General features: G+C 38.6%; 1 protein-coding gene across 1 annotated transcript in view; it reads left to right on the forward strand.

Annotated features, from left to right (window-relative positions):
- Positions 1-20,258, forward strand: part of LOC131903458 (cytochrome P450 7B1) — a 175,369-nt gene that overhangs the window by 134,663 nt on the left and 20,448 nt on the right. The window contains exons 2-4 of the mRNA XM_059254045.1: positions 599-735; positions 8,362-8,952; positions 9,411-9,617. Of these exons, the coding sequence (XP_059110028.1) occupies positions 599-735; positions 8,362-8,952; positions 9,411-9,617 (935 nt within the window). The remainder of the gene's footprint in view (positions 1-598; positions 736-8,361; positions 8,953-9,410; positions 9,618-20,258) is intronic.

Raw genomic sequence — 20,258 nt, forward strand, 5'->3', positions numbered from 1 at the left:
ACATTTGGTCTCCTCAGTCACTTGGTACACAAACATAGGTGCAGACAAAACACCTACATATACAATAAAAATTATAAAAATAAAATAACAAGCTCAGTTCTCATTAGATTAAGTAGGTAACATTTATAGTGTGAACTGTAAAAGACAAAAAAAAAAAACAGGCAATTAACTTTTTTTTTAATCAGCATTGTACCAAACTGACAATTTTGCAAAATAAATTCTATGAATTGATTTGGTTACCTACTAATCCACTGAGCCACAGACCCTTCAGGTGTCTAGTGTTACAATGATGGAAAACTGAACATGTGAGAGGTAAGTACATCGGACTGTGGCGTAGCTGTCTAGCAGCCGTGGAATCCTTATAAGAAAAAAAGGTATGAAAAGTTGCTCTACAGCAGTAAGGAGCTGAACTACCTACCCTCTATCCACACAAGCTGAAGAAACGACGAGAGCCCATGTCGATGATGACATAAGAATCAATGAAGAGGTGAACTGACAGAGGCTGTGCAATTCAAGCCATTGATTTAGACTGGATAAATAACCCGCATGCATTAAAATGTGGATGATTTCATTTTTCTTTGTTTTTTTCTCTTCATAGGAGGCCTGGTGAACCTCCCTTAATAAAAGGTTGGCTTCCTTATCTTGGCATTACCCTGAAGATCCAAAAGGATCCATTAGCTTTCATGAAAACTCTTCGAAGGAAATATGGTGATACTTTCACTGTGCTGCTTTCGGGTAAGAAGCTCTGCTCCAGGACTTTGCATGTGGCATAATCTCTTGCTGGCTCTTTAATGTCTTCATATTTGCTCATGGGCAAAATGTGGAACATTCATCTAGCACTGTAGAGCAATTGCAAAAGAATGGCATGTGTTAGTCCAGTGAGTGATCTTATACAAAGCCTGGTTACAGGACCCTCCCCCACCTCCTAAAGACATCATTCTCCTGTCCTCACTTGCCAATTTGTTTTGGGTTGGCTTGGGTGTTTTGAAAAGAAAAGAGCTAGGGTGTGTTTTGAATGAATGATTTCTTTATAGAGCAGTTTTAGGAGTGTAAGTAAGTTCACCAGATAGTTCAGAGAATACTCATATGCACTCTCCCTTGGTCACAAGTTCCCAGCTAATAAGGTCTCATCTCAGTATGGCACATTCACTCCAACTGATGTGCTGATGTGGGTACATTATTTAAGGCCCTTTATTTGCTTTCCAGTCTACTTTTTGTGTTATTCTTTGGCTTTTCATAGATGCATAATGTCATATACACACCATTACAGTACCATAAAGAATGGTTGCACAACTCTAAAAATCTGAATTCTCCACATAATCATTTCTCTTCCCCTTCTTTGCAAACACTGGTCTGGAGTATACTTTTGCATTTAAACTGTTCAGTGTAGTTCAAACTTTTCAAAATGCTTTAAAAACAAAACACATACTGTTGTTAGAGGACTTTGCTCTTTTGGGGGCCCACCACCCAGCTCCCAAATAAGTCACACAGAGACTTATTCTTAATTATAAATGCCTGGCCTTAGCTTGGCTTGTTTCTAGCCAGCTTTACTTAACTTAAATTATTCCATCTATCTTTTGCCTCTGGGCTTTTATCTTTCTTTATTTCTGTATACATCTCTTTGTTTCTTACTCTGTGGCTTGCCGTGTAGCTGGGTGGCTGGCCCCTGATGTCCTCTTCCTTTTCTGGCTCCTTCTACTCCGCTCTTCTTCCAGATTTCTCCTTCTATTTATCCTCGCTGCCTGCCAGTCCCACCTATTCTTTCTCCTGCCTTGCCATTGGCTGTTCAGTTCTTTATTAGACCATCAGGTGTTTTAGACAGCCACAGTAACACAGCTTCACAGAGTTAAGCAAATGCAACATAAACAAAAATAACACATTTTAAAATGATATTCCCCAACAACATACCCATCCCATGACTCTCCTTGTTACATCACAAGGCCTTCATCTCATGCCTGGATTTCTTCACTTTGGGATTTTGTTCTTAGCTTAGAGCCATATTATATGTCTCCTGCTTTCATTTGATTTTCAATATTCTCTCTCTCCTTTCTTCTTTCCATCTCTCCCTCCCCCTCCTTCTCTCCCTCCCTTCTTCCTCCCTTTATCCCCTACTTATTTCCTACCCTGCCTCTCCTTGTTCCTCTCCCCTCCCTCCCTGTCTCCTTCCTTCCATCCTTCTATCTATATTTCTATATCCATCTCTATCTCTATCTCCTAGATATTTTTAGAAAGTGACTTGCATTTGCTATCTCGAGTAACTTATCTTCTAGAGTTCTCCTAATGGTACTCTTACTCATGGTCAAAGTTAGATTAGCCTAACTAGTCCTTCTTAGTGCCCTTAATGATCTCTTCTTCTTCTTCTTCTTCTTCTTCTTCTTCTTCTTCTTCTTCTTCTTCTTCTCCTCCTCCTCCTCCTCCTCCTCCTCCTCCTCCTCCTCCTCCTCCTTCTTTTTCTTCCTTTTGTTTATTGAGACTGGGTTTCTCTGTGTAGTTTTGGTGTCTCACTCTGGGTCTGTCCTGGGTCTCACTCTGTAGACCAGGCTGGCTTCAGACTCATAGAGATCCGCCAGGCTCTGCCTCTGGAGTGCTGGGATTAAAGGTGTGCACCACTGCCGCCTGGCCTGATCTCTTCTTTATTTCTGAAATATCCAGTTGCTTCCAACTGTCTTGAAACTTCAGCTTCCTCTTTGACTCTGATTGTCCTTATTGTACCTTATGTTTACACGTCTTTCTACCATTATATTTTTCCCTGTAGCCTCTCTATTCTACTCCTAAAGAACTACTTCTATCTTCTGCCTATAATTACTTTGCTGAAGATCAGACACATACTGACTACCATGTAAATGTACCATTTGAGTAATTAAAGGATGGAGATCCAACTTGATTGACTCATTCACGAGGTTAGTTTTATTTGATTCAGGAACAGGCAACATTTGTTTTATTACAACTTACTCTTTCCCCTAACAGCTGACAAATTTCTTCCAATGATAATTGCACGAACTGTAATTTCAGAAAAAGGGAAATGAAAACTATCATGCATCTTAGAAAGAATTGTAATATTTAATATGATCTTCCCAAGACTTCTATCCAGTCCACTTCCATCCCTTCTTACTATCTTGTGCTTACAGTCTCATTAACATGCCTTATTGCTGGAACATTGCTTCACACATACCATGCCTTTGTGCCTTGGTCCTTCTTGCACTTCTTTCTGCCAGAACTCTGCTCTTGACTGACTTTTGAGTCCCTCTTGCACATCACTTCCTCTTCAGATCCTTTCCTGGACATATCACCCAACCTTTGGAACTCCTTCCCTGGGGCCCAGTTATCCTCAGTACATCTGCTCAGTGTAATTCATACCACAAGAGTTTATTTACCACTGGTTTGCCTGTCCATCTCCTTCTTTTTCTGTTATGACTCTCAATATAGTTCAGAGATCAGTGCTATTTTATTCATAACAAATGTTTGATGGGGAAAATCTCTAACATCTTAGAGCTGATGAAATTTTATTAGGTACATAAAGAGGATGTACCCAGTGCTTCATTTCCAGCTGCACTTGGGGCTAAACCAAAGCTGCAAAGCAAAGCTTTTTTGAAAAATAACTTTAAAAATGTATCTCAAATTTCCAATGAGCAGTACAAAAATTATTAGACCTTCCAGCTTTCTCTTTTAAGACCTTATACAAAAGTTGCCTAAAATGATTCAACAAAAACTTGTAGACTATTTGGATAGTTTTATTCAGCACTTGGGAGATTTAGGCAAAACAGTCTTGAGTTTGAGACCAGCCAGCAACATCCTGTAAAAAACAAACAAAACTTTATTTTATAAAGGAGGAAGCCTGGGAAAATAGGTCAGTTGGAAAGTTCTTGCATGTGGGGCTATGCACTTACAACCCCAATTCTGGGAAGGAAGAGACAAAGGGATTTATGGGCTCCCTGTCCAATTAGCTGATCCCAGGCAGCCAACCATAGGTCCTGGTAAGAGACCCTTTCTTAAGCAAAGGAAGGTGGGTAGCACCTGAGGAACAATAACTGCAGTTAACCTCTATTGTTTACAAGCACATATGCACACATAAACACATACAAACAAAATAAACAAAAGCAATCAATCCATGCTCACATATGATATCTTAATCTTGAATTCTAAGAAGCCTTATACTGACTTAAACACTGACTGCCTAAATAAGTTAGCCATCATTATGCCTGTGAACTCAGTAATAAACAGCCACCACTGAATAGTTCTGCTGCCATCTCCCACTCCCCCTGCATTAGTTTGAATACATCCCTATTGAAAAGGTCTGTGAATACATGGTTTTGATGATCAGTTTGTGATATTAAAAAATGTGATATTAAAAAATATTTTAAAAAATGAAGGACAAAGTCGTCCACCCTTATCCATGTCATGTGTCTCTAGTGAGTGTATGTTTTCTGCAGGACGCACAAATAATTGCCATCCCCCAAAGTCCCATGGGATACAACTGTCACCTTAATAAAGAAATGGAAAGGTACAGCTTTCTATGGGAAACCACATACATTCGGGACCTGCCCCAGAAATAGTTTTCTAATTGGTTTTGTGTGTTAGTGCAATGGAATCACTTTCCCTGAGTGTCACCCCAGAGAAGCTCTACTGTACATCATTGTCAACTGCTAGATAAATCTCCCTAATAAGGGGGAGGAGATACACAATGGTGGTCATTCTCGGCAAATAAAAAGCTGGCTACCTGTTCAGCTTCCCAACTGATGCTTACAGGGAGACATTCAACTCAAAATTGCTGGAGAATTTCCTACATAAGGAGATTAAAATCCTATAATTTTAGAAAATTTATTTGAAATCATTTTTTTTTATATTTTATTGACTGAACAATTGACTTGAATTTCCAGGCCAATGCCTCCTTGATACCAAGTCCTACATGAAAACAGCAAAACTCACTTATTATCTAAAAGCTAGACTTCTTGTGTATAAAACTTCAAGGTGATTTAGGTATCTGTTCAAAAACATATTTATCAAACTAGTTTGAATTATGGAGCACTAGCTTCACAAGGAAATAATATAAAGAAAGAAAAAGGAGTATTGGGTTGGCAAAGCATTGATGGCTTATCTAAGAATGCTGGGATTAATAGTCACAGTCTGCTCCACAAAAGGGAAGAAAAATGAAATAATTGGCAAGGGAGATATTAAAGTTGTTGGCCCAATTTCAAATGTAATGGGCAGAAAAATTATTTTATACTGTATTTTTTCAGACATGGGCCTCATTTTGACATTTACATTTTAGACAAATGAAAACTCTAAAATTCTTGAAATCAATATTTTATATCCACTCTGACAGCATTTTCCTCTTTTCAAAACATGGCAGAGGGTATTGTTTTACATTGGAATCTCTATGAACTAGGCACATGTCTATTGACACTTGGCATTCACTTACATAAAATCACACTGAGCAAAAGTTAATTTCTCTCTGAGCATTCATAGCCTTCAAGATAACTTTTCAGAAAAATTTCTTTGTTAGGAAATTTAAATTCATTTTATAAATGTATATGTATTTTCCTAACTGTCTGATTACGGAACACAAAGAAACTCTGGTTTTGCATCTCACATTAGCAGATGGTGGACAGATGGTTTAAATTAATATTAATTTTGGAAAACTTAGCTTAAATTGTTTATGCTGAAGATTAAAAGTTGGAAAGCCAGCTAAAATCTCCAGGGTTATTGGTACTTCCAAACCAACTTGAAAAGTAAAATCAGAAAACCAAAACATCCAGTTCTGAAGCCATCCATGTGTCCTTCAGAAGGGGTGAAGGTAAAAGGCAAGAAAGTGATGTCTTGTTGGGGAAGAAAATTAAAATTGGAATAAAGAAGAAAAGGTGCAGACCCTAGAGAGGAAACTTACTTTGAACTTCTCCATGATGGTCCTTTAAAAGAACTCACTACAAAGACTTGAGAATGTTCAGTTGGTACCATGCCAGTTAATTTCACAAGAATAAGAACCTGATTTTGGATCCCCTGCACCAGCACAAAAGCCAGTGATGGAGGAGTGTGTATGTAAGTGTGTGGAGACAAGCAGATTCCTTGGAGCTCACTGGCCAGCCAGCCTCCCTGAGTCGATGTGCCCCAGATCCAGTGAGAGATCTTGTCTCAAAACATAAGATGGAGAGTGGTTGAGGAAGACAGCTAGTGTTTGTTTCTGTGCTCCATGTGAACATGTACTTGCAAAAATACACGCACACACCCACACAACACACCTACAGCAGACATGTGCACACACACACACAACCTAAGACAAACAACTAGTTTTTTTTTTTTTTTTAATGAATGTATTAATAGGCGCCTGGTTCAAAGGGTAAAAGTTGTAGGCACAGAAGCATCACTGAGTAGGATCCCCAGATCCACTTAAGAATCTGGATACAGTTGTGCACATCTGTAATCACAACATTCCAACACACACACACACACACACACACACACACACACACACACACACACACACACAATGAGAGGCAAAGAAGAGAAAATTGCCTGGAAGCTCACTGGCCCATCAGCCTTGGGTATATAGCCCAATAGCAGAAGCAACAAGGTGAAAGGTGAAAACCAACTTCCCAAAGTTATCCTCTGGCTTTCACAGGCACACTCTGGCACATGCACACCCATAGCACTTGTGCACCTGCACACGAGACAGCACACACGTGATCAATTTTTACAATATGTTAAATTTGTTTGCTGACTTGAACCAATTATTTCACTTTCCCTGTTTATATTTTTACTTGAAATGAACCTGATATTTTCTTCTGATAGGGGGAAGTTAAAGAGGAAGGGAGAAAATTAAAGAGAGAGAGAGAGAGAGAGAGAGAGAGAGAGAGAGAGAGAGAGAGAGAGAAGTAATAAGAATGTGTCTATTTCTAATGACTTGGAGACAGAGCAGAAATCGGTATTTATCTGGTCTCTACTTCAAAGGCCAAGCTGTAATGGCTGATAGTGCCTGGACTGATACATTTTTTTTTCTCTTTGGATTTAGATGAACGTAAAAAAAAATGATTAAAAAAATTCAAAATATTTCCCCAAAATTGTGATACAAATTAAACCTGGTGTGTACTCTCTGAACTTTAGATATTAATTTAAAAGCATCCTATTAATATTTAACAAAACTCCTTCATTTGGGAAGAAGGATGCATGAATCATCACCTGTGAAAATACACAGCTTTGCCTAAAATTATCTCTTTTGAAAAATGAGAAAATTGACTCCTGCATCCCTGATTATTTGTCAGGCAGATGCTGGCCATTTTAATTAAGTTATAGTGGTAAAGCAAGTGATTTAAAGTGCCCAAATCCAATGTGGTCCTTTTTGCTGTTCCTGAGGCAAAACAAAGAATGAATGAGAACAAAACTCTGCTTCCTTTGTAGAAGGCAGTGCTGTATCCAACCAGAATGAGCAGCTAACTTCAGGCTCTCCCTCACTTCTGTCTTGCCTTTCCCTGTGAAATGAATCAAGGGGAAATGGAGTGAATAAAAATCACTGTAAGGAAAATGAAAATGAATCACATCATATATATTCACATATATATTTAACACTTAAGCTGTATTTTTTAAATTGCCAAATAAAAACACATTTATACTGTCTCTAGGATTTGGTTGACAATGATTCTTTATCTAAAATGTCGTATACCAATCTGATTGAGTTTTGCAAACACATTTGGAATTACCATAAATCACAAGGGAAAGTTTTTCATCTAAGAAAGCTATACACACACACACACACACACACACAGAGAGAGAGAGAGAGAGAGAGAGAGAGAGAGAGAGAGAGAGAGAGAGAGAGAGAGAGAGAGAATTGAGTACAGACACTAATTGCTGAACAAGAACACTGAAGGGTTATCCAAATGCAGTGTGTGTTTTTAAGAAGAAGATGCTCGTTAACTGTTACGGTTGCATAAAATAGTCCTAGTCAGAAGGAATCTTAAAGCAGCATTGCAGTGAGAGACCAGAGCTGAGTGAGGATAAGCAAGGTGCAAGGCAAAGACCTTGCTGTGAAGACTTCGCTTCTCAGCAGTCCCTGGTTCTCTCAGCTGATGAGTGCAGGGGTTCGGCAAGGAACTCTCCAAAGTTTTTGCCAGTGTTGAGAGACAGGCCCTAGTGAGCGATGAAGTTTAGATCTTCAAGAAATTTACCTTCTAGCTTCCAGGGGTGTTTCACATCATCCTTCATTTTCAAAGGGTGCAGAGTAGGCCTTTGAGTGGGATGGATGTCTGTTAAATTGGTGTAATAAAACTATTAACTTCTTAGTAAAGAAAGTCTCTAATTTTGATTTAAATATTTTCAGACTTCAGATATGTGTTTTGTCTTGCTAACAAATAAACCATTTTTTTTTTTAAGGGAAGTACATTACGTTTGTTCTGAACCCTTTCCAGTACCATCTCCTAATGAAAAACTCCAAACAATTAAGTTTCGGGATGTTCAGCAGAAAGTTATCAGCGAAAGCCTTCTCCATCAAGAAGCTGCCAACTAATGATGACCTTAATGACGACATTCACAGAGCTTACCTGCTGTTACAAGGCAAAGCTTTAGACAGTCTCCTAGGAAGCATGATCCAAGAACTAAAAGAAATACTTGAGCCCCAACTACTAAAAAGCACAGATTGGAAAACGACAAGACTGTTTCCATTCTGTAGCTCACTGGTATTTGAGGCCACGTTTACAACTATATATGGAAAAGTTCTTGCTGGTGACAGGAAAAAAATTATCAGTGAACTAAGAGATGATTTTTTAAAATTTGATGATATGTTCCCATACTTAGTATCTGATATACCCATTCAGCTTTTAAGAAATGTGAAATCTATGCAGAAGAAGCTTACAAAATGCCTCTCATCAGAAAAACTAGCTCAGATGCACGGATGTTCAGAAATTGTTCGGGAAAGGCAAGATATACTGGAGAAACACTATAGGCGTGAAGACTTTGAAATAGGAGGTAAGAAAGTTCTGAATGATTACTCACTAAAATAAAATAATTTACAGAAGACCTTTGAGATAAAAAGAAAAATGGCGACCTTGAAAATTTTTATGCTCTTTCTAATTGGCTAGTGATAAAATGTTTTATTCTGAAACAACCCTCTGTGATAATTGATTTTTTTTTTTTTTTGCTGAGGTGGTAAAACAAGATACTTAATGATGATAATGAGAAAGAGTATAACTAAGCGGCATTTACTCCCCTTATCTCATCCCCCACCTTCCTGCCCCCCCAACACACATTACATTTTAAACTATTCTCATTAAGCAGAAAATTAGACTTCAGAAGCCTATTGGTTCTCATTAGCATGCACTGATCCTTGGCTGGGTCTGTGTCCTAACATCTTTTAATTAGCACACTGCAAATCTAATCAGTGTAATAAACGCTATTAATCTTCCTTTTCACTTATTTTCTCCCAGCACATCATCTTGGCTTTCTCTGGGCCTCTCTGGCAAACACCATTCCAACTACGTTCTGGGCAATGTATTATCTTCTTCGGCACCCAGAAGCCATGGAAGCACTGCGTGACGAAATTGACAGCTTCCTGCAGTCAACAGGTCAAAAGAAAGGGCCTGGACTTTCCATCCACTTCACCAGAGAACAATTGGACAGCTTGGTCTGCCTGGGTAATTTATTTTTATCTGTTATGAAGAGAAGAAGGTAGCTCTCTGCAAACTCAGTTTATCACTCATAGCTGTTTACCAAGAGGTGGAGGACACAGCTGCCTAATTGACATAATAACACCCATTTACATCAATTATAAATTATGTAGTTTATAGCTGTAGATACTCTCATTGCATGTAAACATTAAAGCCTAGCTAATTAACTATGCAAGGTATGCAAAGGGCTAAACCAAAGCTTTGCAATTATTTGGGGAAAAAATGTGTATGCCTATTAAGTCATTTGATTCTAAGCATCTGTTGGCCTGCTGATGCTTCCCAAACACTGCTGTCCTATCTTGACAAGAAAAGGATTCCACGGCTGAACAGGAAAATATTTGAGGGGCAGCTTGTGGGCAAAAAGTACTTACTCTTCCTTAAAATGGCGTCTACATTTTCAAGCACAGGTCGTGGTATTTTATATGGTTTGGAGTATATGGTGCTTAAGTTAAAATCCTTTCATTGTGGGCTAATGGTTTAATTACGCAAATAAAGAGTGAGGCAAAGAAAGAATGGAAAGAAGGGAGGGAGGGGTGTGAGGAAGTGGGGAAGCAGGGAAGTGGAAGGGAAAAAACAGCTATAGACTTTTAAACATTGGTACTTTAAAAAATATTACTGATTTAGCAAATAAAGGTGAACATTATTTCTGATATGTCCGAGGCCCGTGGGAACTGGTTGTTTTGCTTTTTCTCCCTCCTGCCTCCGCCTCCCTTTTTATGTTTCTCCTTGACTCAGTCAGCCTTCCACTGGACATGAGCCCTTGAAATGCAGCAACTGCATTTCTATTTCCTGGGTTTAAGCAGGCTGCTTGTTACCATCATGTAGTGAACTGATATTCCTAAAATTAAAATCTGTACCAATACATGGCAATTCCCTCTGTATTCATATCTCATCCTATCATATTCTTGGGGATATAGTACTTTCAGTTTCTTTGGACAAATACATCGTTGGTAAACTTTCTATTTCCTCAGCTATTTGACTTAATAAGACCCTTAATTTTACCCTGTTTTGACCTCAAGTTTTTAATGCATAAAATATATCCTCCCTCCCTCCATTCCTCCCTTCCTCCCCCCCCCCTTGGCAAATTCTGAGATATTAGGTCCTAATAGTTTTAATCACAGTTAACTACTTGGCACTAATAAGATAGCCCAAGTGTTACAAAGGTGGATCCCTGTGGCCAGGGCAACAGCAGTCACTGTGACTTATACTGCAATCAATTATGAAAGTTGTGTCACCTGTACTGTGAATTATCAAAGGAATTCCATGTTTGTTTTGAGGAAGAATATTATCCATCATTATCAAAATGCTAATGTTCTTTTCTTTTTATTTCAGAACTCTTAGGGAACTAACAAACAAAATTTAGGTAAAATATGGGTAGTTGCCGATACTTGGAATAGTAGTGTTTTCTGAGTTGATTTGGTTTCTATGGAGATCTAAGTTGCATTTTCCATATATCCAGGTAACTACCCTTTCATTTTAAGAATGAGATGATCAGGAAATAATGCAAATGAACTCCAAAGAATATGTTTGTATTCTGTACATAATTATTCCTTTTCACAGTTTGCTTGAAATTCAGCAACTCTCTATTTATAGTAGCTGTTTGTCATTGAAATAAAAGATTGTTTTTAAAGTACAGTATTAAGAAAGAAATGCTCGGGTTTATTTGACCAGAAGAGATAAGTTGTAATTCAGGTCCATGTAAGTTCACCGCTAGACTTAGGGACTCTCATCCTTGGAGCCCTCATAAATTTGCGCCTCTTCCATGCTTAACCAATGAACAAAAACAACAAAATCTTTTATTACTATTATTATTCTCATACATTAAATCCTGACCGAAGTTTCCTCTCCCTCTACTCCCCCCAGTTACCTGGAACCTCACCTCTCCCCCAGATTCATTCCTCCTCCATTTCCCTTCAGAAAAGAGCAGGCCTCCCAGGGATATCAACTGAACACTCTAAGACTAGGCACAAGCCCTTATATCAGGGCTGTGTGGGGTAACCCAGTGTAGTAAAAAGGGTCTCAAGAGCAGGGAAAAGAGTCAGAAACACCCCCATTTCCACTGTTAGGAGTCCCACAAAAACCCTAAGCTACACAACCAAACATATATGTAGAGGATCTGGCATAGACCAGTCAGGCTCTGTGATTGTCACTTCAGTCTATGAACCCCTATAAGCACTGCTTAATTGACTCTGTGGGCTGTGTTTTCCTGGTATCCTCAACTACTCTGGCTCCTACAGTTCTTCCTTCTGTTGTTCCTAGGGCTTTTCTGAGCTCCAAGGGGAAGGACCCCATGGAGTTCTCCAATTTGGGCTCTCTCTCTACCTAATGTCAGAAACAAAATCTTAACCTATGCTAAAGCAGTGCTTTCCATAGCTAGATGGGTACCCTGTGGCCCAGGTGACCAGTAGAGGTCAGTGTCATTTATTAAAAGAACTCATGATAAAGGTCATTACCTTCTGGGAAAGAATATTTATATATTCTTTCATAAAATAAAAGGTTCGGTCAGATTAGATCAAACTTGGATGGATCAATGACACACCATACAACTTCTGCACCATAAGCTTACAGTGCTAGTCACCAGAGTTTTACTAAATAATTGTAAGTCTATTTCTTTTTTTTAAATTTCAAATCATGGTATGTTGCTGTGGATATCGCTATATGTAAATAAACACTGATTGGTCAATAGCCAGACAGGAAGTATAGGCGGGACTAATAGAGAGGAGAATTGAGGAAGGAGGAAGGATAGGAGAGACTGCCTGGAGCCACCGCCAGGACAAGGAAGATATAAAGTACCGGTAAGCCACGAGCCACATGGCAAAGTAAAGATTAATAGAAATGGGCTAGATATAAGAGTAAGAGCTAGACAATGATAGGCCTGAGCTAATGGCCAAACAGTTTAAATAATGTAAGAGTCTGTGTGTTTATTTTATAAGTGGGCTCCAGGACTGGTGGGACTTTGTGGGACCCGGAGAGAAAAGCTCTCCAGCTACAGTATGTAGTCAATGAAATACTTGTAGGTAGGCAAAAATTAAAAGATAATTAAGTTGGCTACATAGTCTTTTTTTGTTACAATGGAACATTTAAATAATAGCTAAAAAGTATGTTCCTCAAACACTTGGTAGGTGGTATAAACTGTAAAATCTTGGGTGTATAAACTCCTAAAATTGACTACTATAGTTTTTGTTTACTACAATTTATTCTTACAGATTATTAATATTTATTTATTTTCACCTTAATCTTTTCTTAAAAATAGATGTTTTTCCTCACATAATATATCATGATTATAGTTTTCCCTCCCTTCACTCCTCCCAGTTATTCCCCACATCCCCTCCCATGTGGATCCACTCTCTCTGTGTTTTTCACTAGAAAACAAAGAAGTTTCTAATGGATAAACATAAAATAAGATAAAACAAAGACTAACACATTGGACAAAAACAAAAACAAAACACAAATAAATAAACAAAAACAAAGAAAAGAGCTCAAGAGAAGGCACAAAAAACAGAGACCCATTCATTTGCACACTCAGGAATCCCATGAAATTCACTAAATTGGAAGCCGTAAAATACACACAGAGGACCTGGTACAGACCCGTTTAGGCCCTGTGTGCTGCCTCAGTCTCTGTGAGTTCACATCTGGGTCTATCCTTTTGATTCAGAGGCCCTAGGTTTCTGGGTGTCCACTATCCCCTCTGCCTCTTGTATTCTTTCTGTCTCCTCTTCTTTGGGGTTCCCTGACCTCTAAGGGGAGGGAGTTGATAGAAGCACACCAGTTAGGACTGAGTGTTCTGTGCATAATGCCAGGCAGTGGGTCTCTGTATTTGCTCCCATGTGCTGCCAGAGGAAGCTTCTCTGGTGATGGCTGAGCACTGCACTTTGATGAGTAGAGCAGAATGTCATGAAGAATCATTATGTTGCTACATTTTGTTATTGTTATTATTGTTGCTGTTATCATTTTCTTTATTCTTTTCTTATACAATACATCCCAACCACAGCTTCCCCTTCCTCCCTCCTCCGAATTGCCCCTCCCACCTCCCCTCTCCCTTATATCTACTGCTCCTCCATTTCCCTTCAGAAAAGAGCAGGCCTCCTAGGGATATCAACTGAACACAGCATAACAAGACACAAAAAGAGACTAGGCACAAACTCTCATATCAAGGCTGGATAAGGCAACCCAATAGGAAGAAAAGGGTCCCAAGATCAGGCAAAAGAGTCAGTGATACCCCCAACCCAATAAAAACCCCAAGAGAAACAACCACAGTATGTATGCAGAGGGCTCAGACCCATGCAGGCTCCATGGTTGCAGCTTCAATCTCTGTATGCCACTATGAGCCTTGCTTAGGTGATTTGGTGGACTGTGTCCTCCTGTGTCCTTAACCCCTCTGGCTCCTACAGTTCTTCCTCCCTTTCTTCTGTTGGGTTCCCTGAGCTCTGCCTAATGGTTGGCTGTGGGTCTCTGCATCTGCTCCAATCAGCTACTGGAAGAAGAAGCCTCTCTGTTGATAATTGTGGTAGATCATTTCTTCTTTTTTTTTTTTTTTTTTTTTGTCAGTCCTGTTTGATTCCACCCTAAGTCTCTGAACCATCCAGCTTCTGGTTCCTGGCCATCCGTGCTGTGTCTAACACGGGCTTGCTCTTGTGGCTTGGATTTCAAGTGATACCAGTCATTGGTTGGCCACTTCCACAAACCACCATTGTCCCGGTGCATCTTGCAGACAGGACAGGTTGTGGGTCTTAGGTTTTGTGGCTGATTTGATGTCCCAGTTCCACCACTGGGAGCCCAGCATGGTTAAAGAAGATGACCAGTTCAGGCTCTGTATCCTCCCTTAATAAGAGTCCTTGGTAGAGTCACCCTCATAGGTTCCAGGAAGTTTCCACTGCACTAGGTTTCCACACCATCCATTAGGTGCCCACCTATTCCAGTGGTCTCTCCCCATATTCTCTCCCTCCATCCCTCCCTCCTCAACCTGATCCCTCCTGTTCCCATCCCCACCTGCCTCTAGTCCACTCACAAAATCTGTTCTATTTCCCCTTCCCAAGGAGATCCTTAAATACTCCTCAGGCCTCTCCTCTTTATCTAACTTCTTTGGATCTGTAGATTGCAGTGTGATTATCCTTCACTTAACAGGTAATATCCACTTGTAAGTGAGTACATATGTTTGCCTTTCTGAGTCTGAGTTGCCCATCTCAGGGTGATTTTTTTTCTAGTTTCATCCATTTCCTTACAAATTTCATGATGTCACTTTTTTTCTAGCAGCTGAGAAATACTCCATTATGCAAATATACCAAATTTTCTTTATCAGTTCTTTGGTTGAGGGACATCTAGGCCCCTTCAGGTTCCAATTTCTTGCCATTATGAATAACACTGCTATGAACATAGTTGAGCAAGTGTCCTTGTGGTAGGATGGGGCATCCTTTGTGTATATGTCCAGCATATCCAGTATATGGTATAGCTGGATCTTGATGTTGATTGAATCCCAATTTTCTGAAGAACCATCATATTGATTTATACAGTGGCTGTATGATTTTGAATTCCCACCAGCAATGGAGGGGTGTTCTCCTTGCTCTACATCCTAGACAGCGTGAGCTGTCACTTGTGTTATTGATCTTAGCCATTCTGACAGGTATAAGACGGGATCTCAATGTAGTTTTGATTTGCATTTTCATGAAGGATAAGGATGTTTGACATTTCTTTAAGTGTTTCTTAGCCATTTAAGATTCCTCTGCTAAAAGCTGTCTGTTTAGATCTGTATCCCACTTTTAATTGGAATGTTTGTGTTTGTTGATATCTAGTTTCTTGAGTTCTTTATATATTTGGATATTATCCCTCTATCAGATGTGGAGTTACCAAAATTTTTTTCCCATTCTGTAAGCTGCCATTTTGTCCTCCTGATGGTGTCCTTTACCTTACAGAAGCTTTTTAGGTTTATGAAGTCCCATTAATTAATTGTCAATCTTAATGTCTTTGCTATTAGTGTTCTGTTTAGCCAGTGCCAATGTGTCAAAGGTATCTCCCATTTTCTCTTCTATCAGGTTCAGTGTGTCTGGTTTTATGTTAATGTCTTTGATCCATTTTGAATTGAGTTTTCTGCTGGGTGATATGTATGAATCTATTTGCCTTATTCTACATGAAGATATCCAGGTAGACCAGCACCATTTGTTGAAGATGCTGTCTTTTTTACATTGTGTATTTCTGGCTTCTTTATCAAAAATCAGGTGTCCAAAGGTGTGTAGATTTATGTCTGGGTCTGCAATTCAATTTCATTGATTAACAACATCTGTTTTTTTATGCAAAAGGAATGATGTTTTTATTACTTTAGCTCTGGAGTACAACTTGAAATCAGGGATGGTGATAGCTCCAGCAGTTCTTTTATTGTTCAGGGTTGTTTTAGCGATCCTGGGTTTTTTGTTTTTCCATATGAAATTGAATATTGTCCTTTAAAGTTCTGTGAAGAATTGTGTTGGAATTTTGAATGGGATTGCATTGAATCTGTAGATTGCTTTTAGTAGGATAGCCAATTTTACTGTATTAATCCTACTAATCCCCAGGCACAGGAGATCTTTCGATCTTCTGATATCTTCAGTTCTTTCTTCAGTGTTTTAAAGTTTTTGTCATTCTAGTCTTTCACCTGCTTGGTTAGAGTTATCCATATTTTATATCACTTGGGGCTATTGTGAGAAGTGTTATTCCCATGATTTTTTTTTCAAGGTCTATTTGTCATTTGTATATAGGAGGGCTACCATTTTGTTATGTTTTGTTTTTTGTTCTTCTTGTGGATGTTTGTTTGTTTGTTTTTAGTTAATCTTGTGTCCTACTGCTGTACTGAAAGTGTTTATTAGCTGTAGGAGTTCCTAGTGGGATTTTTAGTGTCACTTATACATACCTTGACTTCTTCCTTTCCAGTTTGTATCCTTTTAATCTCCTTCAGTTGTCTTACTGCTCTAGCTAAGACTTCAAGTACTACATCTGGTAGGTATGAAAAGAGTGGACAACCTTGTCTTTCTGATGATTTTAGTGGGAATGCTTTGATCATCCACTCTTTTTAAGTGGATGTTGGCTGTGAGCTTGTTGTAAATTGCCTTTATTTTGTATCTCTAGTCTCCCCCAGGACTTTTATCTCGAAAGGGTATTGGATTTTATTGAAGGCTTTCCTGTATATAATGAGATGATCTTTTAGGTTTTTCCTTTTGGTTTGTTCATGTGATGGATTATATTTATCTATGTACATATGATGAATCATCCCTGCATCTCTAGGATGAAACCTACTTGATCATGATGCATGATCTTTTTGATGTGTTCTTGGATTCAGTTTGTGATTTGTTGAGGATTTTTGAATCTATTTTACAAAGGAAATTGGTCTGTAATTTTCTTTCTTTTGTGGGGGTCTTTACATGATTTGGGTATCAGGGTAACTGTACTCTTAAATTAGTTGGGCAATGATTCTTCTGTTTCTCTTTTGTGGAATAATTTGATGAGTATTGGCATTAACTCTTCTTTCAAAATCTGGTAGAATTCTGCATTAAAACCATTTGACTCTCGGCTTGGTTTTTTTTTTTTTTTTTTCGATTGGGAGACTTTTAATGACTGCTTCTATATCAGTGAGGGTTATAGATCTGTTTAACTTGCTTATCTGATATTTATCTAACTTTGGTAAGTAATGTGTATTGAGAAAATTATCCATTTCTTTTACATTTTCCAATTGGGTGGAGTATGGGATTTCAAAGTATTTCCTTATGATTCTCTGGATTTCTTCAGTATCTGTTGTTGTGTCTCCCTTTTCACTTCTCATTTTGATAATTTGGAAAATCTTTCTCCTCCTTTTAGTTAATTTGGATAAGAGTTTATCAATCTTATTGGTTTTCTCAAAGAGCCAACTCTTTGTTTCATTGATTCATTGTTTTGTTGGTTTGTTTGTTACTATTTTATTGAGTTCAGTCCTGAGTTTGATTATTTCTTGCTGTCTACTTCTTCTGGGTATGATCTTTTTCTTATTGTTTTAGACCTTTCAGGTGTACTGTTAAGTTACTAATATGAGGTCTCTCCAAGTTTGTTGTTATTGTATTTAAGTAGACATTTAGTGCTATGAACTTGCTTCTGAGAACTGCCTTCACTGTGTTCCAAAAGTTTGGGTATGTTGTGTACTCATTTTTATTCAATTTTAAAATGTCTTCAATTTTTTTCTTTATTTCTGTATTGATCCACTTTTCACTTAGTAGTGAGTTGTTCAGTTGCCCTGAGTTTATAAGTTTTCTGTTGTTGTTGATATCCAGGATTAAAGGATCCTTTACCGTGGTGGTCAAATAAGATATAGGTTTTTATTTAAATTTTCTTGTGTCTGTTGAGACTTGTTTTGTGTCCCAGTAGGTGCTCAGTTTTTTAGAAAGTTCCTTGAGGTGCTGAGAAGAAGGTATATTCTTTTGTGTTTGGATAAAATATTCTGTAAATATCTGTTAGGTCCGTTTAGTTTATGGTGTCTAATTAGCTCCAACATTTCTCTGTTTAGTTTTTGTCTGGATAACCTGTCCATTAGTGAGAGCTGAGTATTGAAGTCTCCCACTATCAATTGTGTAAGGGTCAATATGTGATTTAACCTGTAGTAGTATATCTTTTACAAACTTTTGACCCTTGTGCTTTGGGCATAGATGTTAAAAATTGATATGTCCTCTTGGAGGATTCTTTCCTTTGATGAGTATGTAGTGTCCTTCCCTATTGCTTCTGATGAGTTTTGGTTTGAAGTCTTATTTTGTCGGATATAAAAATGGTTATAACAGCTTGCTTCTTAGGTCCATTTGCTTGCAGTATCCTTTTCCATCCTTCTACTCTGAGGTAATGGCTATCCTTGATGTTGAGGCATATTTCTTGGATGTAGCAGAAGGTAGATACTGTATTCACATCCATTCTGTTAGTCTATGTCTTTTTATTGGGGGATTCCAGACCATTGATGTTGAGAGATACTAGTGAGCAGTCTTTGTTGATTCCTGTTATTTTGTTATGGGATGTGTGGGTGTGTGAATGTGAGTATGTTTGTGTGTCCTCTCTTTTGATTTGCCATTCTGGAAATATGTTTCCTGTGTTTTCTTCAGTGCAGTTAACCTCTTTAGGTTGGAGTTTTCTCTCTAGTACCTTCTGGAGTGCTAGGTTTGTAGATAGATATTATTTAAATTTATTTTTTATCGTGGAATGTCTTATTTTCTCCATCTACAGTTATTGAAAGTATTGCTGGGTATAGTAGTCTGGACTGGCAGCTGTGGTCTTTTAGTGTCTGTAGCACATCTGTCCAGGCTCTTCTGGCTTTTAGAATCTTTATTAAGAAGTCAGGTATAATTCTAATAGGCCTGCCTATATGTTACTCTTTCCCTTGCCACTTTTAATATTCTTTCTTTGCTCTGTATATTTTGTTTCTAAAATGCCAAAGGGACTTCCTTTTCTGGTCTAGTCTATTTGTTGTTTTGTACTATTTGCTTCCTGTACCTTGATAGGAATCTCCTTCTTTAGGTGAGGGAAATTTTCTTTTATGATTTTGTTGAAAATGTTTTCTGTGCCTTTGACCTGGGTTTCATCTCCGTCCTCTATTCCTATTTTTCTTAGATTTGGTCTTTTCATAGTGTTACAGATTTCCTGGATGTTTTTGCCAGTTTTTTTCCCTGAGGTATCCATACCTTCTATGTGTCATCAATGCCTGGGATTCTCTCTTTCATCTTTCATTTCTTGTATTCTTTGGTGAGGCTTACCTCTGAGCTTCCCCTTAGAGTTCCTACACTTTTTATTTCCAGATTTCCTCCAGTTTCAGTTTTTGTTATTGATTCTATTTCCATTTTCAGGTCTTGATCTGTTTTACTCATTTCCTTCCACTGTTTGTGTTTTCATAGATTTCTTTAAGTATTTGTTCATTTACTCTTTAAGGACCTCCAAGGGTCTTTTTCTTGTCTTTCAGCTATGATACAATACTCAGAGCCTGGTCTGTAAGGGTTGCTGGGCTGTAGTGAAGACATACTTTCCTGGCTATTATTGGTTGTGTTTTTACACTGGCATCTAGGCATATGGGATTAAGAAGACTATAATTCTAGGTGCTGATACCTGGTTTTGTCTTCATTGGCTGGCTGATTTGTTTCTTGGTTTCTCTTGCCTTCTCTGGTTCTAAGGAGAGTGTGGTGGCTGTCTGTTGCCTGGTAGAAAATTCTTCTGGGATCCTGATTGGTGTGGTCACTATGGGTCCAAGTAAAATGGGTTTCTAGGTATTGAGTGCTAACACTTAGGAATGGATCTAAAGGTTGGAGGAAAATGAGGTGTTCTACTAGGATCTGCTTAACCCCCTGGAGATGGGAAGGATAATTAGGAGAGGCCACAGCAGAAGGTCTGCTACAGAGTTGGTGATGAGACTGGGAGGTTGGACTTGGAGGAATGGGGGGTCATGTAAAGATCTACTATTATCCTACCTGCTTTACTGGTTAGAGTGGCCTGTGGGTTTCCAGGCAATTTCTGTTGGAGGTAAGCTGGGATAAAGCAAGGAGTAGTGAAAAAGAAGTTTGGAGGCGTAATTCTGTGGGGTCCACTAGAGGTGGAGGTATGGGAAGGGAGTCTGTAGCAGGTGTTTTGCTACAAAGCTGGAGG

The sequence above is a fragment of the Peromyscus eremicus genome, chromosome 2 (assembly GCF_949786415.1).
Source record: "Peromyscus eremicus chromosome 2, PerEre_H2_v1, whole genome shotgun sequence".
In the NCBI taxonomy this organism is placed as follows: Eukaryota; Metazoa; Chordata; class Mammalia; order Rodentia; family Cricetidae; genus Peromyscus; species Peromyscus eremicus.